Here is a 26785-nt window from a genome sequence, read left to right as displayed (position 1 = left end):
TGTTCTTTTAAAAAGTAGTTATTAAATGTTAAGTTATTAAGAATGAGCTAGCGTACAGATCAGGATGGAAAGAATTGGAATTTGTAATCACTCAGCAAAGTAGATTTTTGAGGGGTATATGTCTCTTCTTTTAAACAAAAAATTTTGATTTCTTTTAAACGAGGTTATTAATACCTCTATATTAGTAATTTTTCAGGCACAGATTTTCAGTGGTTTATGTCACTAACAAAGGTTGGCAATAGGTTTATCTTAAGAAAGGTTAAAATAAATAACATTCTACTAAATCTAACTGGGTATGAGAGTTACCCAGTTTAAGCACTGATTTGCTCATGTAGGAGATAATAATAATATAAGTCCCTTATTAATATTTTTCCTTTTCTTACTTCATTTTAGTTATTGACATGCCAGTGCTGCTTTCTCTCTTATATTTTAGATTAGAGCATATCTTCCTTCAGCTTTTGGAGAGTTATGATGAAATGTCATGTTTCTTTATATATTTTTATTTCTAACATTCAAGGAATTGTTTGAATATAGCTTGAACTACTTCCCCCTCCTCACTTGATCCTATAAAACTGGGTATGTATAGGGATTCTTTAACTATTGGCCATGGGTGAAAGTGGGAAGAACCTGCAATTTTCTTTTGCTGAGGTTTCTTATGATTAGTAGGTTTCAACGCCAGCAGAGTTGTTCTATTATAGTGTGGCCAATTATTAGTTCTTTATTTTCAGAGCTAAATATTCCTGATTGTTTAATTCACCTTGGTTATATAGCTATAAAGAGAGGTTGGGGGGAGGATCTTCTCTGTTTCACTTAGAGATGCAGAGTAAAGTTAAATAGAGGTACAACAGAAACTTGGCTATAATAGTCCAATGTTCACATCTGGGGGTCTTTAGTTCAGTACACACAAACTTCTACTACAACTCTAGATGTCTTGGCAAGATGAACACATATAACACAGAAAGAGAATGACTTTCTTATACCATTTGTCATTTATTGTAGTAAAAGTGACTAATATATCATTTATGACATATATAATGTAAAAGTTCCAACTGTTTTATGACAACATTCTCAGCCTGTATCACTATTTGGGCTATTGAGTTCCATAGTTTTTTGCTTGTTGTATAAAAGACTATTTTGTTTCCTTCAGACTCTGTTCTTACAGCTTCAAATATCTCTTTATTGTACAGTCCTTATTAAATTTGGTGACTATATATTTACTCTATCAGCAACTTCCTTAATTTTGTAGATTTGGGTCTTTCTTGTTTATTTTCATATAAAAACTCTGCAATGAAGTACACTATTTCATAGTCTCCAGACTGTCAGAGTTATTTATAGGTTTGGACATTTCACTCTGCATAATCTCAATACATCCAGATTGTAACCACATCTCACTGTCTCACTCAGTTCAGTTCAGTTCAGTTGCTCAGTCGTGGCCAACTCTTTGTGACCCCTTATCACCCTGATCTAAGTCACCATCATCTCTTGCTTGGATTATTGCAATTACTTCTAAAAATCTCCTTGATTCTATCTGATTATATCATTGGAACTCCTTTTATTGGCATATAATTTATTTACAATGTTGTGTTTATTCTGTTCTTGGCTTTATTTCTAGTGCTCAGACTACTCCTGGTACATAGTATAGGTGCTTGATAAAGACTGTTGAAGGGAATGAGTTAATATATAGGAGAGATTTTAGTCAAATCATTCCAAAATCTTTTTTTTCCACCACAAATATTTGCAAGATATTATATGAGGATAAAAATTGAAAGGCATGATGATTTATAACCTTGAGTAGTTTAATTATATGAAGAAAGTAGACATGTGACCAACTGTAAATAGAGTAAGTAAATATGGATATATAAGTAGGTTATGAAGAAGGTTAGACACATGAGATACCATTTGATCTGGATACTAAAGAATTAAAAATATTTTGGGAAGTATAAAATAGGGAAGGCTCATTTCTGGCTTAAGCAATGAAATTAGTCATAAGATCTTACAAATGTTTTTGGCATAGAATAAGTCTCTCTTCTTTGCCTATCTAGTATACATGATTGGTTATTACGTATGATAATCAGGGAGAGCATGGTTAACATTGATCACACTGATAAAGCAATTTAACACTGAAGACCCTCTGCTTGTGTTTTCATCAGGCGCACCTCTGGGTACCAGTCCATAGATCACTCACCATTCCTTGTGTCAGCAAGGGCACCTGGCACTCAGTTATTGTCATATGAAAGTACAGCAATAATGGCTAAAAGGATAATATTTGATTTTGGTGAAATTCTTAGGTAATATTTGACTTTAAAAATTTATGCACTTTTCCATAGATGACAGTAATATAGCAGTATTAATTTTAATTGTCTCATTTTCTTCCTTTAGGTAACAGCAGAGTGAACAACTAAATGAATCAATGAGTGGAGGCAACCACTCTGTGGTGTCTGAGTTTGTGTTGCTGGGACTCTCTAGTTCCTGGGAGATCCAGCTTCTTCTTTTTTGCTTTTCATGTCTTTTCTATGTGTCAAGTATGACGGGAAACCTCCTGATAGTGGTCATTGTGACGTCTGACCCTTACTTACACTCCCCAATGTATTTTCTGTTAGCAAATCTCTCCATCATTGACCTGATATTTTGCTCTATTGCAGCACCCAAGATGATCTGTGATCTTTTCAGGAAGCAAAAAGTCATCTCCTTTGGGGGCTGTATAGCTCAGATCTTCTTTAGCCATGCTGTGGGAGGCACAGAAATGGTGCTGCTCATTGCCATGGCCTTTGACAGATATGTGGCCATATGTAAGCCTCTCCACTACCTGACCATCATGAGCCCATGAATGTGCATTTTTATTTTAGTCGTTGCCTGGACCATTGGTCTTACTCACTCATTGACTCAACTGACTTTTGTGGTAAACTTGCCCTTCTGTGGCCCTAATGTCTTGGACAGCTTTTACTGTGATGTTCCTCAGCTCATCAAACTTGCTTGTACAGATACCTACACACTGGAGTTCATGGTCACTGCTAATAGTGGATTCATTTCCTTGGGTGCTTTCTTCTTGCTCATCCTCTCTTATATATTTATCTTGGCCACTCTTCAGAAACACTCCTCAGGTGCTTCATCCAAGGCTCTTTCCACTCTGTGAGCTCATATTATTGTGGTGGTTCTGTTCTTTGGTCCACTGATTTTTTTCTATTTGTCCCCCACTCTTTCAACACATCTGGATAAATTTCTAGCCATATTTGATGCAGTTTTAACTCCTTTTCTCAATCCAGTCATCCACACACTCAGAAACAGAGAGATGAAGATGGCAATGAGGAGAGTGTTCTGTTAGCTTATGACTTTTAGGCAAAAAATCACTAAATGGCTTTATTGAAACAAAAAATTAACAAGTGACTATTGATAGATTCTCTGTCCCTAACAGCCAATCCTAATGAAGAAGGGACCGTCTTTCAGAGGTTTTATCTTTTTCTTTCATTTGGAACATATATCTCTGTTTCTTTATTTTTGCTACCCTCTGCGTTGGTTTCTAGGCACTAGGTAAAACAGTCACCTCTCCCAGTCTTGAAAGAGTGGCCCTCTGCAGGTGATGAAGGTTATGGTTCAACCCTGCCCTAACTCTTGGTTGTCTCTCAAACATTTGTGAGTGTACAAACTGCCCTTTTCTTTTTAATGGTCCCCAGGAATTGAGGATGTACCAAGGCCTGTCAGTGTTCCAAAGGGGAGGATCCTAGATTTGGGCTGATGGGAAGCTAGACCCTCAGGCAGCAGCATTTAATGTATGAATATAATAGATACAGTCCTGAGGGGCCACAGCATAAGCCCCAAGGTCCACCAGTCAGGTGATTTGGAAGTGTTCTCTGGGTGGTAAGCATGAAAACTGGGGCTCCAGATGCGTGTATAAGCTCCTGTTTGGGAGATACCAGTGAGCTGTAGTGAGGCAGAGGGAGAGCAGAAAGATGACCTGCACTGGCCGAGGTTCCCTGGAGGCAAGTCCATCATGGGCCCCTTCAGGAACTAAACCTGAAGCCGCTGCTCAGGCTGACACTCCAGGACGAGATGAGCACAGAAAGTCAGGTGGGTGAGTCTTCTGTATGTCTGGTGTCCTGGAGATGGCAGCCTGCCAAGAACTGTCTCTCCAGTTACGGTCCTGAGGGAGCGAGGAACGCAAGGCCTCGCGTCCTCAGAACAGGTGATCGGAGGGCTATCCGTGGGCACCAGCTGTGTGTGAAAGCCCTGGGAAGATCGCGGCAGCACCAGCGGGGCGGGCGCCTGAAGATGGCGCCGGCAGTCTCGCTCCAGGAGGGCGCCCTGCAGGCCGGCAGTTGTTTGTCAGACCTCCATCCTGCCCACCCCAGGCCACCCTCCAGGACAAGCACAAAGCAAATTAACTTCTCCTGCAACTTCTGGGCGGCCCTGGATCTGCTGTTTCTGAGCTGGGCCCTGGGCAGGTGAGTCTGAGCGTGAGAACTTTAAGAGCCGTTTCTCAGATGTTCGTGGAAATGGCCCTGTTGGTTTTCCAAGCTAGACGTTTTGGAAGCTCCTCACTATGGTACAGGTGTTTAAATCTGGTGGTGCCTGGTGTGGGGTTCAAACCATTTGTTTCTCAGGGAGACACTCTGGATTTTGAGTTCCCGCCTGACTGTCGGCTGCTGCGCCTGGGGTGCGGGAGGAGGTTTGTGGCCGGATTGTGCCCCTGCCTCCCCTACCTGCTTCCTTGTGGGCTTCTCTCCTTGGTCTGGCCCAGTAGGAGGTCCTCAGTCAGTTTTCAGGCTGTTTTCAGAGGAAGTTGTTCCACATGAAGCTGTAAATGTGGTCCACAGGAGGAGCAGAGTCCTCCTCCTGCTATGCCGTCATCTTGAACCGGAGGAGGGACTTTCTACTGTTATAGGAAATAATTGATAAAAAAAAAATCAGTAATAGGAATAAAAAAGTGTATAACTGAGCCAAAGTGAGGACTACAGCCCAAGAGATACAGATTCAAAAAGCACTTGAATTGTGCTCTATGGACTACAACAAAGGGGAGGCTTATTAAGGCAAAGAATGCAAAATTAGTTGAACTTTTGGTCAAGAATTAGGTTTGGAACTGGCAAGAAGTAAGGTGCTTGTTAAGCAAGGGTTGGGTTGGGGTCTGAAATGGTTGCAGAGTTACAAGGGGAGACCTTGAGACTCTTAAGGTTGCAGTTCACAGCTGCTAGCAGATATGATTTTGAGAATGACTGGTGGTGTCCTTGAGTTTGATACAGTTCAGAAAATTCAGGTTGTTAGTGATACAGGAACGTACCTCAAACCACATCCTTGATGGCCACCTAACTCCATTTTCAATGCCTGAACCACAGTTACTCCATTTTTATTTTTAAATGTCTTGTTTTCTTTAATGGTTAAAGCAGATGTATGGTGCATGTTTACCAGGCTGCTTTGGTTCACCTTAAGTTCCAGTTAAATTGTGTCTAAGGCAGAATGATTTCCCCATACCTCAACATATGAAAATTTCTTTCATCACAACTATACATCACTGAGTGTTCATAGACCTTCTCACCCATATGGTGAGTCTATTTTGTTCTCCTTGGAGAATGCATTACTTCTTTTTTTTTTTTTTTGCTGAAAAGAAAGAGGGAATTTTCTACTAAAGGTGTAGAAATCACAGTTTATATTAACCTTTACTTTTCAATTCCCATCCTGGTGCCAATAATACATTTTACACATTTTAAATAATGATGTAAATATGTTTGTTTCTCAGGATGAGCATATTACTGTTTTTAAGCTACTCCACCCTATAACTGGTAGTTCATTAGCATCATGCTTTATTATTTGTTTGTATTTAATATCTCCCTTTTTACTTATTTTCTTTGTTTCAGTCTTTGATGGATAAAAAGCAGAAAACAGCTTTCAGATCTGTGGTTATTTACACATTTGAATTCACAAACCTTGTTTTCATGCTTTGTTCCATATGTTGAAGAATGTTGTTAACTTTATGTTCAGCCAAGGAGATCAGGTGTTGGCAAACTTATTCTGTGAAAGTCCAGGTTGTAAATAGTTTTGGATTTGTGGGTTATATGGTCTCTGCTGCAACTGCTCAATTTTACTGTGGTAGTATACAAATAACCATAGACAACACATAAATGAAAAGGCATTGCTGAGTTTCAATAAAGCTTTATTTGTAAAAGCAAAAGACAGGCCATTTTTGGGGTACCTACTATATAGATTTGGCCATTCCCCAAACTATCAGTGTTTGTCTTAAAGTGAAGTCGCTCAGTCGTATCCGACTCTTTGCGACCCCATGGACTGTAGCCTACCAGGCTCCTCTGTCCATGGGATTTTCCAGGCAAGAGTACTGGAGTGGGCTGCCATTTCCTTCTCCAGGGGATCTTCCCGACCCAGGGATCGAACCCAGGTCTTCTGCATTGTAAGCAGGTGCTTTTACCATCTGAGCCACCAGGGAAGTCCCCGTTTGTCTTAAAACAAGAGTCTAAAATGAAAGGTAGTATAGCATTGCACAAAATTTGCAGTTAAAATTCAGAGATTATGGTCCCAGCCACACCAACCCACTTGCTTTGTTATTGTTCCCAAATCACTTAACCTCTCTGAATTTCAGTTTCCTCAAAGGCTCCCATAGAACTCATAGGTTTATGCTTGTGACTGAATGAGATGATATTTGAAAGGGCTTTATCAATTTAAAAATTAGCCTGGGTTCCTTTCCTGGTCTGTAACCATTTGCTTGGAGTCGATCAGCTTAAAAATAAAATTTGCTTTATCTTGTAATGCACAGTATCTTCGTTTTGTACTCTCTGTCTCCCTCTCTCCCTCACCCCCCTCTCATACACATGCGTGTGCGCGCACACACACACACACACACACAAATATCTTGTGATGTGGCTCTATTATCTTGTCTTTTCATAGTACTGTGGTATGTACTTTCATTACCTCATATCACCTGCCAATTAAATATTTAATAGTTTATTCCTTTAGTTCATTGGAAAAATAATAATGGGAAATATTTACAAAGTATATATTATGTGTCAGGCAATGCTCTTAGCTTTACCTGTATTGTTTAATCCTCTTTGTTATTTTTCTTATAAAATTGGTTTAATATTGATCCTTAAAGAGTCTTACATTTCCTTTAACAATAACACAATAATAGTGGGAGACTTTAATACTCCACTCACACGTATGGATAGATCAACTAAACAGACACTTAACAAGGAAACACAAACTTTAAATGATACAATAGACAAGTTAGATTTAATTGATATTTACAGGACTTTCCACCCCAAAACAATCAATTTCACCTGTTTCTCAAGTGCACACGAAACTTTCTCCAGGATAGATCACATCCTGGGCCATAAAGCTAGCCTTGGTAAATTCAAAAAAAATAAATTTATAAAAAAAAATAAATAAATAAAAATCAAAATCAAAAAGAGCATCCAAAAAAAAAAAATTGAAACCATCCCAGTCATCTTCTCTGACCACAATGCAGTAAGATTAGACCTCAATTACAGGAAAAAAACTATTAAAAACTCCAACATATGGAGGCTAAGCAACATGCTTCTGAATAACCAACAAATCACAGAAGAAATCAAAAAAGAAATCAAAATATGCATAGAAACAAATGAAAATGAAAACAAAACAACCCAAAACCTATGGGACACTGTAAAAGCAATGCTAAGGGGAAGGTTCATAGCTATACAGACGTACCTCAAGAAACAAGAAAAAAATCAAATAAGTAACCTAACTCTACACGTAAAGCAACTAGAGAAGGAAGAAATGAAGAACCCCAGGGTTAGTAGAAGGAAAGAAATCTTAAAAATTAGGGCAGAAATAAATGCAAAAGAAACAAACGAAACCATAGCAAAAATCAACAAAACTAAAAGCTGGTTTTTCGAGAAAATAAACAAAATTGACAAATCATTAGCCAGACTCATCAAGAAACAAAGGGAGAAGAATCAGATCAACAAAATTAGAAATGAAAATGGAGAGATCACAACAGACTACACAGAAATACAAAGGATCATAAGAGACTGCTACCAACAGCTATATGCCAATAAAATGGACAACTTGGAAGAAATGGACAAATTCTTAGAAAGGTATAACTTTCCAAAACTGAACCAGGAAGACATAGAAGATTTTAACAGACCCATCACAAGCACGGAAATCGAAACTGTAATCAGAAATCTTCCAGCAAACAAAAGCCCAGGACCAGACAGCTTCACAGCTGAATTCTACCAAAAATTTAGAGAAGAGCTAACACCTATCCTACTCAAACTCTTCCAGAAAATTGCAGAAGATGGTAAACTTCCAAACTCATTCTATGAGGCCACCATCACCCTAATTCCAAAACCAAAGATGCCACAAAAAAAGAAAACTACAGGCCAATATCACTGATGAACATAGGTGCAAAAATCCTTAATAAAATTCTAGCAAACAGAATCCAACATCATATTAAAAAGATCATACATCATGATCAAGTGGGCTTTATCCCAGGAATGCAAGGTTTCTTTAACATCCGCTAATCAATCAATGTAATACACCACATTAACAAATTGAAAGGTAAAAACCATATGATTATCTCAATAGATGCAGAAAAAGCCTTTGACAAAATTCAACATCCATTTATGATAAAAACCCTCCAGAAAGCAGGAATAAAAGGAACATACCTTAACATAATAAAAGCTATATATGACAAACCCACAGCAAACATTATCCTCAATGGTGAAAAATTGAAAGCATTTCCCCTAAAGTCAGGAACAAGGCAAGGGTGCCCACTTTCACCACTACCATTCAACATAGTTGTGGAAGTTTTGGCCGCAGCAATCAGAGCTGAAAAAGAAATAAAAGGAATACAGATAGGAAAAGAAGAAGTAAAACTCTCACTGTTTGCAGATGACATGATCCTCTACATAGAAAACCCTAAAGATTCTACCAGAAAATTACTAGAGCTAATCAATGAATATAGTAAAGTTGCAGGATATAAAATTAACACACAGAAATCCCTTGCATTCCTATACACCAATAATGAGAAAACAGAAAGAGAAATTAAGGAAACAATACCATTCACCATTGCAACAAAAAGAATAAAATACTTAGGATTATATCTACCTAAAGAAACAAAAGACTTATATATAGAAAACTATAAAACACTGATGAAAGAAATCAAAGAGGACACAAACAGATGGAGAAATATACCGTGTTCATGGATTGGAAGAATTAATATAGTGAAAATGAGTATACTACCCAAAGCAATCTATAGATTCAATGCAATCCCTATCAAGCTACCAATGGTATTTTTCACAGAACTAGAACAAATCATCTCACAATTTGTATGGAAATATAAGAAACCTCGAATAGCCAAAGCAATCTTGAGGAAGAAGAATGGAACTGGAGGAATCAACCTGCCTGACTTCAGGCTCTACTACAAAGCCACAGTCATCAAGACAGTATGGTACTGGCACAAAGATAGAAATATAGATCAATGGAACAAAATAGAAAGCCCAGAGATAAACCCACGCACATATGGACACCTTATCTTCGACAAAGGAGGCAAGAATATACAATGGAGAAAAGACAATCTCTTTAACAAGTGGTGCTGGGAAAACTGGTCAACCACTTGTGAAAGAATGAAACTAGAACACTTCCTAACACCGTACACAAAAATAAACTCAAAATGGATTAAAGATCTAAACGTAAGACCAGAAACTATAAAACTCCTAGAGGAAAACATAGGCAAAACACTCTCCAACATAAATCACAGCAGGATCCTCCATGACCCACCTCCCAGAATATTGGAAATAAAAGCAAAAATAAACAAATGGGACCTAATTAAAATTAAAAGCTTTTGCACAACAAAGGAAACTATAAGCAAGGTGAAAAGACAGCCTTCAGAATGGGAGAAAATAATAGCAAACGAAGCAACAGACAAACAATTAATCTCAAAAATATACAAGCAACTTCTGCAGCTGAATTCCAGAAAAATAAACGACCCAATCAAAAAATGGGCCAAAGAACTAAACAGACATTTCTCCAAAGAAGAAATACAGATGGCTAACAAACACATGAAAAGATGCTCAACATCACTCATTATTAGAGAAATGCAAATCAAAGCCACAATGAGGTATCATTTCACACCAGTCAGAATGGCTGCTATCCAAAAGTCTACAAGATATGCTGTTCTGACTGCTTCCTTTTTAGCTGTTATGCTATTCCTTCTTGCTTGCTTCTATTCTCTCCTATTTCTTTTCCCTACTGTCCCTGTCTCTTCTGTTTTCTCTCTCTCCTTTCCTTTTCATTTCCTTTCTTACTAGTATCAATCAGCTAAACGATAGATATATTTTATAGCCCCTAGCAGTAGACTGCCACAAATAGGTTTTATCTTGGCCATTAATTTCTTATAGAGAACATTTTCTGTTAAGGAGCCATTGTAATTTTTTATTAGTAAACAGTTGTTGACACACTTGTAAAACTTTATTTCCATTTTTAAATGCTTGATTAAATGATACTATCATCACTGCAATCTGAATTTGAAGGGTTATACATCTGGGATTCTTATTCTGTATTTTCACAATAAATTTCATTTTTAAGTCAAAAGCCAATACCAGGTTGTTTTAGACCATTTATATAATACAGAAACATAGGCCTTAGGAGATGAAAGCCACATGTATCCTATTTTGAGGATTCACCATTTGTAATATTTGGTGTGCAGTTTTGGAACTTTTTTTCAAGTACAAACATAGTTTCATAAAAAGAATTCTGGTTTTGCCATTAGAGGCTCTTGCTTTAATCCAGTATTTGGATGGTTGTTTTAGTTGTTTCCAGTTATTTAAATACGTATAAAAAACTTCCATCAGCATTTTACCAATTTAAGACATAGTACTGATCATCATGTAACAATTTTCCAGGAATTAATACTTGGCTATGGAAATACATACCCAAGTATCTTTATTTATACTTTTGACTTCACATCATGATGATAACCTTATGATTACTCATGAGAGAATAGTACCTGAATTTTCATGTACCATCAAATTTAACTAGGTTTCTGAATTGCTATGGTATCTCATGTATGATAGCATACAGTGTTTTGCTTTTGTGACTGGCTTATTTCACTTTCTCCATGTTTAATCACAAGTTACTATTGTGCTTGCTGCAAATGGCAGGAAATTTTTCTAGGCCAAATATTATTTTGGTGTGTGTGTGTGGAGTGTATGTGTATCACATTTGCTTTATCCATTCATTAATCCTCAGAAAATTCATTTGTTTCCATATTTGATTAATATGAGTAGTTCTGCCAAGAACATAGTATTGTCAATATCTCTTCAAGACACGACTTCATTTCCTTTGCATATAAAAGTACTGAAAATCCTACATGAAAAGGTAGTTCTAATTTAAGTTTTTTGAGAACCTCAACACTTTGTCCACAATGGCAGACAAAATATTATTTTTATGTACTTTCTTTTGTCCCTTAAATTGAAAATCTTTCTAAATCTATATGTATAAAACTGTTTAATTTTTATAGTTTCATAGTATTCCACAGTATGTATATATATATATATATATATTCTGCAGTGTGATTAATGCATTCTCTATTGATTGACATGCATCAACAGCATTCTATTATATGTATATGTGTGTACATGTATATATAGACATATATACATTTTATATAAATATAGGTGGTACATAAGCATATTAGTTGCTCTTGTACAGCTATGTCAAGAAGTAGATTTGTGTGTTTTAAACTCTAATAAATGTGTCAACTGGTAATTCCATCATCAATATATAATGTAGCTTTATATTGAAATCCTGGTAATATTGGTAATATTTTTTCATTCTTACCTGTCTCTACTCTTTCTCTTTCTTTTTCCCTGTCAGTTGGTGAAGCAGAAAACTGTGTTTCCTAGTCACTGCTCATGATAAGGCTGGGCCTCTGTCATTATGTCCACTGGTCACTTGTACATGTTGTTGTTATTGTTCCTATTGTGGCTGCTTATGCATGTATCCTCACTTTTTTAAGTTTGATCTTCTCCTTTTGCAGTTACTATATTGATCTTTCTATCAAAAGCAATATTTTATTTGACTAATGTCAATATTTCCTCTTCTTATTGAACTATATCAAATGAAGAGACCATGTTTTAATAATGCATTAACGTCAGAAGTTTAGAAAAAACAGGAAAAAATAATCACCTAGTTTTCCTACTACCAGTAAAAATTTTAATTAGTACTTTTTAAAAAACTGACCTTTCTTTTGATCTTTGAAGCCAAATTTGAAAAACTTTTTACATATTCTTTTACATTTGGAAACAAAAGTGAATATACATTGTTTTGTACACCAGACTATGTATATTTTAAAATCTGCATATTGCATGACCAAAGCTTTTAGATAAGAGACTTGATTATAGCTTCTTTGAAATGTCACACCCACTGCAGTTAACTCTGATGATTGTCCTATTCATTCTCCCTTGTTCTCTCCAATTCTATTTTTTTCCCAGTTATTGGCTATAAAATCCTCCATTCACTGCCCCTGTATCAGGGCCTCCTGGCACCACCCCTGTAGTGTTTTCTTTTGGCTACAAGACCCACTTCACATCCATTACCCTCGCAATGTCCTTCCTGACTGGCCTGGCTGCCTACCTGTCTATTCATGATAGCTTCAAGGGGCTCCAACAGACTGCTTTCTCCCTGAGACAGTGAGGGTTGTGCCTATGGGAGAGCCCAGGTGTGGTGTGGAGTGCCAAGGGAGGAGTGACAAGAGAGAGCATGGTTGTTGGTGTGGGGCCTGGAGGAAAGCTTAGTGGTGGCAGTGCAAGTGGGGGGCTCCTGGTATTCAATTCAGATGTGGAACAAGCATCAGTAATTTGGTTTGTTTGTTTCAAGATACAGTAGTTTAATAGTATGTCTAAAAAAAATAGCATGTATATTAGATTGAACTCTATAAAGTTGACATTTGACCAAATGTGAACTGACTGAAAGAACAATTTCTTATGACTCAAACAAATAAACACATATAAGCCTGGAGAGGAACAATTTAGTGATAAGAATTAAAGATAAGCATTTCCTATTTTTTCCCTAGGCATACAAGTTTTAAAAATGGATTCCCTATATATCTTTCTTGTAAACTTCTCATTTTTAAAATGCCTATTATTCATATATTTCATAGCAATAAATTATGTTCCTATATATGGGTAATAGGGCTTGTTTGGTGGCTCTGCTGGTAAAGAATCCGCCTGAAATGTGGGAGACCTGGGTTCGATACAGATCTCCTGGAGAAGGGAAAGGCTACCCACTCTAGTATTCTGGCCTGGACAATTCCATGGACTGTTTAGTCCATGGGGTTGCAAAGAGTTGGACATGATTGAGCGACTTTCACGTTCATTTTTTGTATGAGTAATAATGCTCTTCCAAGATAAAAGAACTATGAATACTTAATTCGTATTCATTTAACTATGAATATAGTCAAGGCTATGGTTTTTCCAGTAGTCATGTATGGATGTGAGAGTTGGACTATAAAGAAAGCTGAGCGCAGAAGAATTGATGCTTTTGACCTGCGGTGTTGGAGAAGACTCGAGAGTCCCTTGGACTGCAAGGAGATCCAACCAGTCCATCCTAAAGGAGATCAGTCTTGAATATTCATTGGAAGGACTGATGTTGAAGCTGAAGCTCCAATACTTTGGCCACCTGATGCAAAGAGCTGACTCATTTGAAAAGGCCTTGATGCTGGGAAAGATTGAGGGCAGGAGGAGAATGGGACGATGGAGGATGAGATGGCTGGATGGCATCACTGACTCAGTGGACATGAATTTGGGTAGACTCCAGGAGCTTGTGATTGACAGGGAGGCCTGGTGTGTTGCAGTTTATTGGGTCACAAAGAGTTGGACATGACTGAGTAACTGAACTGAGCTGAACTGATTCTCCATTGCATACGTTAATGTTATTTCTAATTTTTCTTTTGGTAATTTTTTTCATTAATGCCCCGTGTAACTTAACTGTGAACTTATCTAGTTCCAATATCCTAAGCAAATTTTCTTTTTTTATTGAAGCATAGTTGATAGTTTTGTGTGTTTTAGGTATACAGCAAAGTGGTTAATTCATATATATATATATTTATATATGTAACTCTATCTTTCGATATATATATTCTTTTCAGATTCTTTTCCATTAGAAATTATTGCAAGATATTAAATATAGTTAGCTCTGCTATAGAATAGTTCCTTGCTATTTATCTATTTTATATATAGTAGTGTGTATATGTTTTTACTTGACTTGAGATTCTTTGTCATAAGTAGGGAAAATTTTGAAGTTTAGTTATCTATTTCTAAAGTAACTTCTAAACAAATTGAATTTCTTTTCTCTTTATCAGTGTATGGATATAACTTTTTCTTCATAGCCTTATCCATGATTTCATCAATTTTTTAAACCTTTGAAATTAGTTAGTACAGAATAGCACCCAACGCGATCTTAGTAACATTTCTTTGATTACTAGTGAGAATTTTACTTTTCATATGACTAACAGCTGTTAGGACATCTTCTGTGTCAGTAGTCTTCTATTTTTTTCTCATTTTAAAATTGGTATACTACACTTCTTTTCTTTATCTATCTGGAGGAACTAATTTCATAATAGAAATATTAGTCATCTGTCTGATATTTTATAACTTATTTTTCAGTGTGCTTTCAGTTTTTATTTTATCGTGCTTATATTTCAATATAAGAGATCTTTATGTAGAAAATGATAGTGAAGTCGCTTAGTCGTGTCCGACTCTTTGCAACCCTGTGAACTGTAGCCACCTGGCTCTTCCATCTGTGGGATTTTCCAGGCAAGAATACTGGAGTGTGTTGCCATTTCCTTCTCCAGGGGATCTTCCCGACTCAGGGATGGAACCTGGGTCTCCCAAATTGCAGGCAGACTCTTTACCATCTGAGCCACCAGGAAATCCCCATCTACATGTAGATATTTATACAAAACTAGGTACATATATCTGTATCTAAGTATAGTAAGAACTGAATATTTCAGATATATATTTCCTTCCTCATTTGTTAATTCATTTCAGTTCAGTTCAGTCGCTCAGTCGTGTCCGACTCTTTGCGACCCCATGAATCACAGCACGCCAGGCATCCCTGTCCATCACCAACTCCCAGAGCTTACCCAAACCCATGTCCATCGAGTCAGTGATGCCATCCAACCATCTCATCCTCCGTCGTCCCCTTCTCCTCCTGCCCCAAATCCTACCCAGCATTAGGGTCTTTTCCAATGAGTCAACTCTTCACATGAGGTGGCCAAAGTCCTGGAGTTTCAGCTTCAACATCAGTCCTTCAAATGAACAACCGGGACTGATCTCCTTTACGATGGACTAGTTGGATCTCCTTGCAGTCCAAGGGACCCTCAAGAGTCTTCTCCAACACCACAGTTCAAAAGCATCAATTCTGCGGCGTTCAGCTTTCTTCACTGTCCAACTCTCACAGCCATACAGGACCACTGGAAAAACCATAGCCTTGACTAGACGGACCTTTGTTGGCAAAATAATGTCTCTGCTTTTAAATATTCTATCTAGGTTGGTCATAGCCTTCCTTCCAAGGAGTAAGTGTCTTTTAATTTCATGGCTGCAATCACCATCAGCAGTGATTTTGGAGCCCCAAAAAATAAAGTCTGACACTGTTTCCACTGTTTCCCCATCTATTTCCCATGAAGTGATGGGACCAGATGCCATGGTCTTAGTTTTCTGAACGTTGAGCTTTAAGCCAACTTCTTCACTCTCCACTTTCACTTTCATCAAGGGGCTCTTTAGTTCTTCACTTTCTGCCATAAGGGTGGTGTCATCTGCATATCTGAGGTTATTGATATTTCTCCCGGCAATCTTGATTCCAGCTTGTGTTTCTTCCAGCCCAGCATTTCTCATGATGTACTCTGCATAAAGTTAAATAAGCAGGATGACACTATACAGCCTTGATATACTCCTTTTCCTATTTAGAACCATTCTGTTGTTCCATGTCCAGTTCTAACTGTTGCTTCCTGATCTGCATACAGGTTTCTCAAGAGACAGGTCAGATGGTCTGGTATTCCTATCTCTTTCAGAATTTTCCACAGTTGATTGTGATCCACACAGTCAAAGGCTTTGGCGTAGTCAATAAAGCAGAAATAGATGTTTTTCTGGAACTCTCTTGCTTTTTCGATGATCCATTGGATGTGGGCAATTTGATCTCTTGTTCCTCTGCCTTTTCTAAAACCAGCTTCAACATCTGGAAGTTCACGTTCACATATTGCTGAAGCCTGGCTTGGAGAATTTTGAGCATTACTTTACTAGCATGTGAGATGAGTGCAATTGTGTGGTAGTTTGAGCATTCTTTGGCATTGCCTTTCTTTGGGATTAGAATGAAAACTGACCTTTTCCAGTCCTGTGGCCACTGCTGAGTTTTCCAGATTTGCTGGCATATTGAGTGCAGCACTTTCACAGCATCACAGAGGTATTTTTTTGAATGACTTTTCTATCTTAAACGTTCGCTTAAATATTGTTTTTCTTTCTTTTGGTTTGTTGCCCTTTTAGATGTTTGAATATCCTTTTGAAACTTTCTTGAGTTTATGATGAGTGGCAATAATCTATGTATTTACAAGTTTATCTGTTGTGTCAACATCATTGACTGAATGATTCACCCTCTCCACATTGATGTGATGTGATTCTTCAACAGTCTCTTGAGGTCACTCTAAGTTTATTCTTGCCCTCTCCTTCCATTCTTTACATTAAGGCTTTTATAATTCTCTGAAAGCAGAAATATGATAAGCTGGAGCTGAATATTCCCCCAGATTTTCTACTGCTCTTAGGGTAAAAAGCAAAATTCTTATCATGGATCCAAGATTTCATCCTGTTTGGCCTATTTCTCCAGCCTGATCTCAGTCATTCACATACTTGCCTTTGTGTCTCAGGGCCTTTGCACGTGGCCTTTCCAAAGTCTGGACTATTCTACTTACTTTCAGTGGTAACTCCTATTTTGCAGAGTCTGAATAAGCATGATGGTGATGTGTCACATTGTTATCATATCATGTTACCTTCTGATATTTCCTTCAAATTAGTTGTCAGAGATGTATTTATAATTAAAGTTATTTAATATCAGTATCTACCTGTATCTACCCATCTAGATCTAGCCTGTAAAGTTTCAAAAGTCAGAATTACTGTTTCACCTCAGAACTTGACATTCCACTTAGAATATGATGGATACTCATTAGGATATCAGTTATACTCATTAGTTGCATTACTTGAAAAAATAAACACATGATATTTTCATGACATATTAATGGTTGTTAGTGAAGATTTTTTCTTCATAAAACTGAATTTGATAAAAGCTTAAATCTGTTTCTTTAAATATTGACATTTGATAAATTCTTTGGTTATTTTGTTTCTGTATTTTAGGTATCATCAGAAAAAGCCAATGTATGAAAGAAATGACTCTTCTGTGTCTGAATTTGTTTTCCTGGGACTTTCTAACTCTAGACCAGTGCAGCATTTCCTCCTTGCTTTCTCTACAGTGTTTTATGTAACAATTGTTCTAGGGAATCTCCTTGTTGTGTTTGTAGTGACCTTTGACCCTCATCTACATTCCCCCATGTACTTCCTTTTAGCCAACCTCTCATTTATTGATTTGTGTCTTTCTACCTTAACAGTTCCTAAGATGATCTCTGACCTGTACTCAGGGCACAAAACCATATCCTTCCAGAGGTGTGTCACTCAGATATTTATCCTTCACACCCTGGGTGGGTCTGAGATGGTGCTGCTCACTGCCATGGCCTTAGACCGCTATGTGGCCATATGTAAGCCCCTGCACTACCTGACCATCATGAGCCCACGGGTGTGCCTTTTGCTTCTGTGTGGTGCTTGGACTATTGGCCTCATTCACTCAGTGGTCCAGTTAGCTTTTGTGATCCATTTGCCTTTCTGTGGTCCTAATGAAATCGATAGCTTTTACTGTGACCTTCCTTGGTTTATCAAACTTGCTTGCATAGATTCCTACAGAATGGAATTCATGGTCACTGCCAACAGTGGATTCATATCCATGGGCACTTTCTTCTTACTGATTATGTCCTACATTTTCATCCTGGTCACTGTATGGAAACCCTCTTCAGGTGGCTTGTGCAAGGCCCTCTCTACTCTGTCAGCACACATCACTGTGGTGGTTTTGTTCTTTGGACCCTGCATCTTTGTTTACATGTGGCCATTTCCTATAGGGACAGTGGATAAGTTTCTCGCCATTTTAGACTTTTTGGTTACACCCATCCTCAATCCTGCCATTTACACATTGAGGAACAAGGACATGAAGATGGCTATGAGGAGACTCTGTAGTCACTTCTTGAGTTGGAAGATCTCTTAAGTATCATGGGGGCACAGGTTATTTCAAACAACTTCATGAAATACAAGTGGTTAAATAAAGATACAAATTTGGGGCTGCTTTTTTCTGGTTACTATTTTATAATATTTAGACTAGACTATTGGTATGTTGTTACATTGAATTATCATGTTAACTCTCTAGATAAAGATTTATTTGTCAGCCAAATTGAAGCCCCAATATGTATTTGAACATTTTTGAAAAAGCAATGATTAGAGACTTGTGTCTACTGAGAGTATGGCCTTATGCATCAGACTGCCTATATTCAATTAATCAACTGAATTTTATTAATTCAATTAATTAATGTAGAACTAATATATGCAAATTTTCAAAAAATTATGAAATATCTAACTCTCCAATTTAAATGCTGCTGCTGCTGCTGCTAAGTCCCTTCAGTCGTGTCTGACTCTGTGCAACCGCATAGACGGCAGCCCACCAGGCTCCGCCGTCCCTGGGATTCTCCAGGCAAGAATACTGGAGTGGGTTGCCATTTCCTTCTCCAGTGCAATTTAAATGCTAGTTATGAATAATTAAATTTATCTGTCTTTATGAAAGACAAAAATATGTGTCTGGGAGTATTTATGACCTGGGGGAAAAAACAGCATGTGAGAAGTGGAGTAGAGAGAAAATGGATCAGATGCTGTAATAGAGATTGACAGATACTGGGAAGGAAAACTAGAGGGAGAACCTCATAAACAGTATGTTTTATGAGTTTGAAAATATGCTTCCCTTGCTTGTTACATTTCAAATGGACTCAAGTCATCTCCAGTTGACTTAGGACAGGGAAATTTATGTATATGTTGGTATTTCACAATTTTTGAAACTGTGACTTAATCCATCAGTGAATATTCCTCAAACATCAGAATGTGTTGATCTGATTATAGCCTGGATGGTATTATTATTATACAACAACTACTCTATCCAAATTTTTTTGCTGACTGTTTTCTCTAGTAACTCATATTACTCTATTGTGTCTCAATACGTGGGTCTTAAATATGTGTTAGTGTGTATGATCTGTGTAAGTTACAAAACCTATTTAATTTATAGCTTGCTTTGACAACTAGAAGACTGAGCCAGGTTCACTGTGAAGCTGTGAAAGGACCCTATGTCCTGAGTATTTGTGATCCACAATTCTTTCAGGATTATGCAATCAGTTTGTATTTCATATTTTTCCTGTTCACAATTATTTTGTTGCTTTGATTTATATTTTTAGTGGATTCTTTTTAGGTACATTAAATTAGAAAGTATAATATAAAGCCAGAACTCTGATTGAGGAATTTGCCTTACTTTTGAAAGTAGGAGGAGAATGGAGAAGACTAAAGTTCTAAGCTCAAAAGTTCTGAAAGGCAATACTGAATCACCTGAACTCTATCAGACTGAGGAGCAAAAGATCTATTAGAATCATAATCCAAATATGAAAGGGGTATATCCAAGGAGTAGGAGCAAACCTGAAATGTACCAAGTCTTATAAAAACTACACTGCAGAATCAAATAGGGTAGTACTTGATTGGATCGAAGTGATCACACCTTAACATTTTATGCCTCAGAGAGAAAGGGGTAGATCATTTCTGAAGGAATTTATTAAATCAGTGCTACATGATCTTTTGTATACAATGTGTAAAATAGAAAAAAATAATTGTGGAATATGCAAGAAGCAGGGGTATGTGATGGATAATTAGTGGAAAATGAGTTAAGAGAAGCAGACCACATAAGGCACAATTTGTGAAATCAGAAGAGAGCATAAAATAATTGATATAGTTAAAAGACATTAAGAATTTGATGGGGAACACATGTAAACCCATGGCTGATTCATGTCAATGTATGGCAAAAACTACTACAATATTGTAAAGTAATTAGCCCCCAACTAAAATAAATAAATTTATTAAAAAAAAAAAAGAAAAGAAAAAAAAAATAAAATGATCACTTTGGCTGTTTGCAAAAAAAAAAAAAAGAATTTGAAAAACTGAAAAAAATTACACAGAGGAACAGAATATCTAAGAAAGAACCAAGTGATTTTAGAAATGAAAAGGAAATGTGCAATGCTATGAATTTAAGAAGACAAAAACAGATTGCACACAGCAGAAGGAAAAAATCAGTAGATTCAAGACAGGTTAATAGATATTATCCAAAGTGAGTACAAAGATATAAGAGTAAAAATAACAGAATACATGTGCATATATATATACACATATGAAAATAGCAATTATTTTATTTAAGGGTTTATTCCTGAGATTCTCTATTGGAAATTTACAAAATACAAAGGATCATGTCATCTTTAGAAAGGAATATGAAATTGGTAGTATATCTAGATCCATAGATTTCATATAAATGGATGTAAACTTGTATAACATTTTGAGGAAGATTTCTGAAGAAAAGTTTTGTCTAATGTAGTAATAAATTATTCACAAGCTCTGTACATAATCTAGTTCTTATAGGCTATTTGAACGCTTCAGTGAATCAAGTGGATAGTTTATTCAAGCTACATTTTTTGACCTACCAAATGATGAACTGCCTAACCCATTTATGACTAGGAAGGGAAAAAGCAAAATCTCCAAAGGTTGTTGATATAGCCATCTTTGTATTTAATGGGCTTCCCTCTTAGCTCAGCTGGCAAAGAATCTGCCTGCAATGCGGAAGACCTGGGATCAATCCCTGGGTTGGAAAGATCCCCTGGACAAGGGAAAGTCTACCCACTCCAATATCTGACCTGGCAAATTCCATGGACTGTATAGTCCATTGGGTTACAAAGAGTTGGACACGACTGAGTGAATTTCACTTCACTTCACTTCACTTGCATTTAAGATATATCTTTTAAAGATATTACACTGTTTCACAAATGACTAAAACATGATGTTAAGAGAAAAAAACTCTCCAGATTAGGATTATGGTTCAATTTCCTTTCTGAATATGATTAGAAATATTTAATGATTACTTTTATATAAATGTTTATAGAAGGTAATAGAATGTTATCTAATTGATAGATTAATTTATCATTTTATAAAGATAAATATAGCAATATAATGCACTAACTTATTAAAGAAAACTTTAGAGAAGGCCTATGTGAAATGCTCTGTTAAAAAACGCATAGAATAATAGAAAATTTCCTGATGTGGTGGTCAGTGTTGAAGTAATAGTAAGAATCATAACAATTAACATTAAAATTCTTACTAATTTCAAGTCATTCTTGAGAATAATCAAAATCATACTTATAAAGACTGGCCACATTTCCCAAACAGGAACTCATTTTTTCAATTCTAGAATACTAAAGAATTGATACAAAACTTTCTTCAAGAGATATACATGATTTCTATATGTGAATTGGGGAACTCTTCCCAATCTTAAGTAACAGGATAGGTGTGGCTAATTTAGGGTACTCATAGAAGACATTCTGATAATATGAGATAATGAAATACCAACAGAAATCCACAGTCTGTCATCATAGCCGCTTAATGGCATTTCTAATCTCTTTGTTTCTGAAAGTATAAATGACTGGATTTAGTAGTGGTGTGATGATCTCATAAAATACAGCAAGGAACTTGCCCACCCAAGTGGTGCTGAGAGGAAAAAGAGAGATGAAGATACAAGGCCAAAGAATAAAATGACCACTGTGACGTGGACAGTGCAAGTGGAGAGAGCCTTGGATGCCCTGTCCCTGGATTGATGGCAGACAGTAAGCAGAATATAAGAGTAAGAGATCAGCAGTAGAATGAAGCAGATGGTGGCCAGTACCCCGCTGTCAGCATGTATCAACATTTCTAAAATATAAGTGTCCAAGAAAGCTAGGTTGATCACCAATGGAATATCACAGAAAATACTATCTAATTCTCTGGGTCCACAGAAAGGCAATTATATAATTATAGTTAGCTGGCTTATTGAATGCACAAAGCCAGTGATCCATGATGTCATCACTAGCTGAATGCACATTTGTGTGTTCAAGATGCTAGAGTAATGGAGTGGCTTGCAGATGGCCACATAAATGTAACAAGCAGCCATGGACACAAGCAGCACCATCTCACCCCCTCAAAAAAAATGTCCCAAAAAAAAATCTGACATGTGCATGCTCTAAAGGAGATGGTCTTGTTTGCCTTGAGAAAGTCTGAGGTCAGTTTAGGAGTGGTTACTGATGAAAGGCATAAGTCAATGAATGAAAGATTGACTAATACAAAGTACATAGGGGAGTAGACATGAAGGTCAGCAATAATTAGCAGCACAATGAAGATGTTGCCTAATATGGTGATTAAATATAGGGAGTAAAATATCACTAGGAGAAAGATCTGGTGCTCCCATAAATCATACAGCCCAAGAAAAATAAATCTGGACACTACAGACTGGCTCAGTTCAGTTCAGTTCAGTTGCTCAGTTGTGTCTGACTCTTTGTGACCCCATGAACCACAGACTGGTTACTTCTTCCATTTAGTTCAGTTTATTCTAATTTTTTCTGAAGAAAAGACATAAAAATATATTTTCTGAATCAAGCAGGTTTCTTATTTATTGCTGATGGAAGCATTTACTTACATAGTCACTTTGGAAAAAAATTGTCCTTTTCTTGTAAAGCTCAATACTCATACATGCTATGGTCCAGCAATTTCAGTCTCATTTGCATGCTTGAGATAAATTCTTACAACTGTATATATGGAGATATTTATAATTATACATATAAACAGGACAGTGGAATATTATTCAGAAACATAACATATAAAATACAACTATATAAAATGACAGAGATGTATCTTTTTGAGACATAGTAATGAATAAAAAAGAGGTTATCATAATTTTTATAAAGTGAACAGCAATAGAAAATGGTGTATTTTGTAGGGACTTCTATGTATAAACTATGTATTTTAAATGATGTAAGTAACTCCAGCTGTGGGGAAGTAAGGATCATGATGAGTATGCACACATTATCAGCTGTATGATATTATGAGCTATTTAGGTCTTGTATGAGTCATGTTTTTATAGCTATAGTTTTGTTTGTAAATAAACAAGCAAACAAATTTAAATAGACATTGAGAAATTTGTGAATATACTATGAATCAAGAATTATGATCAATTCAATGCTGTGGCCCTGAGGTTTTACGTGAATATAATCTCCTTGTTGTCTGTAACTGAAGCTATTGATGATACTGGTTTGGTTTAAATCCATTGATTTATCAGGTACCAAGGATGAAAATAAAAAGAAAATTAGAAAGTAATAGATGTAGGAGGGGCTTTTAATTTTTTCCAGTGTGGTAAACAGGAATTTATTGAATATTTTCTTACTATGATCTGTGATCACTTTTGAGCACTGCAGTGAAAACGAAATAGATTGTAGGTGGTGTATGATTTATCAAAGAATAAAAGCTTATGACTACTTTTTCACCTAATAGTAGCTTAATAGGTTGTAAATATTGTTTTAGTTAAATTATAAACGGCGAAGTATTACTTCTAAGGTAATTATATAAAAACTATATTAATAATACTGTTAAAATTAATTATATGAAATAGGTATGGAATTTTCAACTCTATCCTAAGTAGGAGAAGTAAGCCTAAAGATTCTAAGAGTGTAGTTGAAAATCAAATGAGTTAGAGCAGAACTCACACAAAAAAATCAAATGCTAGGGCAATTCAAAGTAAAAACAAATGAGACAATTTATTTTCTTCTTTGAGCTGCTAATTTCAGGGTCATGGGAAAACTAAACCTTTCTCTTCCTTTGTCACTCTCTCTCTGAATACCTGCCATATGCTAGAAATTTTCACCCATATTGTCTAAAATAATCTTCACAATAACCAAATAAAATAAGTGAAATATTTGTTAGTATTCTGAGTTTGGCTTCCAGTGTAACCTGTTAGAGTCTCAGAGCTGGGAAATAGCATGACTGGAGTGCAATCCCGATACTCTCTGATGCCAGTCCTTCATCTGTGCTGTCATTCTGCGTCTCCTGTTCAGTTCCAAGAGCATAATTCTATTTCCAGGGTAACTATTGACTATTATAGGCTTTGAGAAATTTCTCTCCATAATCTCTATCAGGTTCCTTCCTGAGTTAAATTAGTAACTATCACTTTTCTCAATATTTGGAAATTTCTGTTAATTACAGTTACATATCAGTGCCTAAAACACAGTTTTCCTTAAGTCAAGAAAACTGTAAGCCCTGATGCATGTGGATCTGTGAGGACCTGAATATTACCTCAAAGAGGGCACCTACATAACTGTGAGACTGTGTACTCATTTTGATTATGTAGAGAGTCCAGAAGGTCCACCAATACCTTGGAGAAGAAATCCTTGATATTTATGAAATTTATGCAACAATTCCAAAACTTTCTAATTAGTGTGCATGGAAATATGGCATTAAAACATTGTCTTCAATATGATAAGGAAGGGAACTAAGGGAGAAGTTAAGAAATTTAGACTGCAGAGTGTATCTCCTTACCAGAGAGACACCATATTTGACCACATTTCTTCCCGAGAATAAAACATTGTCCATATTCTAAATAGAATTTGGAATAGAATCATATTGCATCAAAACAAAGAATCCACTTTCTGCTGTGACCAGCGTTCATGGGGGGTGTGAGGCGTATATTTAGTACAGAGAGAGGCCTCTGGAGTAGGAAATTTTTCAAGCTACTCATGCTATGTTCCTTTGAGACCACTTCATTGTGGTCTCTCTGAATTGAGAATATCATCTGTAAAGTGTGCCTTTTGTCAAGGTCAGAGTGAGAACTGGTGAGGACAATAATAAAAGTTCTAATGGTGGAGTTAAGCACAGTTTTAAAATATTTCTTTGATTAACTTTTTTAAAAAGAAAAACATTATCCCAGAACTAAGTTGCTATCTCTAGTCCCAGATGACTTGGGTGAGTGGACATGGGATGATGAGCAGAGGGAGATGAACTTGTCAGTGTGTGTGCTCACGCACTCAGTGCTGTACACCAAGTACGCCCATTGTAGAGCAGTCAGTCTTGAACTGCTTGTTGTATGGGGTTTTAATGAAGAATAGAGAGACTTTTAAAGTGTCAAAAGTTTCTTTGATTATTTGAGCAATGATCATGATTGAAAAATGAGTGCAAGGCAATATTGGGGCTTCCCAAGTGGCTCAGCAGTAAAGAATCTCCTGCCAATGCGGGAGATGCAAGAGACATGGGTACAATCCATGGATGGGGAAGATCCCTAGTATAGGAAATGACAACCAACTCTAGTATTCTTGCAGGCATAATCTTTTGGACAGAGGAACCTGGCAAGCTACGGTCCATGGGGTCACAAAGAGTTGTACACAACTGAGCACTCTCATACCCAACTGCTAACTGCTAAGTCACCTCAGTCGTGTCCGACTCTGTGCAACCCCATAGATGGCAGCCCACCAGGCTCCGCCACCCCTGGGATTCTCCAGGCAAGAACACTGGAGTGGGTTGCCATTTCCTTCTCCAATGCATGAAAGTGAAAAGTGAAAGTGAAGTCGCTCAGTCGTGTCCGACTCTTAGCTACCCTATGGACTGCAGCCTACCAGCCTCCTCCATCCATGGGATTTTCCAGGCAAGAGTACTGGAGTGGGGTGCCATTTGCTTGCTTCTCATACCCAAAGGGCAATATTAACAATATTATTCAAAACAACAAAACAGTAAGGGAAGCTTACCTTTTATTTTTACTTGTACAATATTATATGATTTAGCCTTATGGATAAGAATCCAACACTTTAGTGGTCTGAGAAGGAAGTATGATAGTGTGTCTCTATCTTCCCATTGCTGTTACTTTTTTTTTTTTTATCAGAAGAATGAAATTGTTCACATATTGGTGGTTATGGTTTTAGTTTGTTTTCTATGCAGTTACATACTAACATGTGCACTTTTAAATATATAATATGGAAGAATCTTTTTCTTTGAAAGATATACAGTGTTGAAGGATATTTTAAATTCCAGTTACTCTAAAACAATATGCTTAAATATATTTCATTCAATGTGTATGGTTGTTTTTAGAGAAATAAAGAGAAAATTTATGTAACTACACATTTTTGGTGTTCTTTTCACACTTTGAGAATGAATGGTTAGGGTTTGGAAAGCAGGCATGAAAAGAATGAATAGAAGAGTGGGATTATTACACTTGACATTAGCTATATAATTAGTGTCAGTGATGTCAATCCACCACTGGTCAACTTGGCTGATGATCAGGCATAGGAGGGTCCTCTGTCTTGACACACAGTTTAGAAACATCTGTACATTAAACTTTAGCTGACTATGTTTAGGAATGGAAACCAGAGATAACCCTTTAAACCATTTATTTAGGTTCCATTGTATAAATACAAACATTTAATTATGATAACTACATTAAAATAACCTTGAATATGGGGTTGGGTGGAGAAGGAAATGTCAACCCATTCCAGTATTCTTGCCTGGAGAATACCAGGGACAGGGGAGCCTGGTGGGCTAACATCTATGGAGTCGCACAGAGTCGGACACGACTGAAGCAA

At 36.8% G+C, this 26785-nt stretch overlaps 2 protein-coding genes, 1 long non-coding RNA gene and 2 pseudogenes across 4 annotated transcripts in view; 3 read left to right on the top strand and 2 right to left on the bottom strand.

The window, feature by feature from the left end:
• The window catches only part of LOC145512678 (olfactory receptor 4F3/4F16/4F29-like), a 60980-nt pseudogene extending 49649 nt beyond the window's left edge, over positions 1 to 11331 (top strand). The window contains exons 6-8 of the transcript XR_014058685.1: positions 2151 to 2288; positions 2380 to 3312; positions 7521 to 11331. The product of XR_014058685.1 is annotated as an olfactory receptor 4F3/4F16/4F29-like (transcript). The remainder of the gene's footprint in view (positions 1 to 2150; positions 2289 to 2379; positions 3313 to 7520) is intronic.
• Positions 983 to 24809, bottom strand: LOC145512714 (uncharacterized). Its single transcript, XR_014058694.1, has 2 exons — positions 24756 to 24809; positions 983 to 4870 (listed from the first exon to the last, which is right to left on the bottom strand). It is a non-coding gene; the product is annotated as an uncharacterized LOC145512714 (long non-coding RNA).
• The window catches only part of LOC145512684 (olfactory receptor 11H6-like), a 364468-nt gene continuing 341412 nt past the window's right edge, over positions 3730 to 26785 (top strand). The window contains exon 1 of the mRNA XM_081506971.1: positions 3730 to 4439. The gene's annotated coding sequence lies outside the window, so the exon portion shown is untranslated. The remainder of the gene's footprint in view (positions 4440 to 26785) is intronic.
• On the top strand, positions 17398 to 18333 carry LOC145512702 (olfactory receptor 4F6-like). The gene has a single exon (XM_081506994.1). The coding sequence runs from the start codon at positions 17398 to 17400 to the stop codon at positions 18331 to 18333; it is 936 nt and encodes a 311-aa protein (XP_081363120.1).
• Positions 21785 to 24554, bottom strand: LOC145512430 (olfactory receptor 4F4-like; annotated as a pseudogene).

The sequence above is a fragment of the Giraffa tippelskirchi genome, chromosome 7 (genome assembly GCF_054371585.1).
Source record: "Giraffa tippelskirchi isolate mGirTip1 chromosome 7, T2T-mGirTip1v1.2.pri, whole genome shotgun sequence".
In the NCBI taxonomy this organism is placed as follows: domain Eukaryota; kingdom Metazoa; phylum Chordata; class Mammalia; order Artiodactyla; family Giraffidae; genus Giraffa; species Giraffa tippelskirchi.
This window is presented reverse-complemented; position numbering and strand designations above follow the sequence as displayed.

Bases quoted from the DNA above. Each gene is read 5' to 3' on its own strand.
- LOC145512702 (XM_081506994.1), top strand. From the start codon at position 17,398: ATGTATGAAAGAAATGACTCTTCTGTGTCTGAATTTGTTTTCCTGGGA.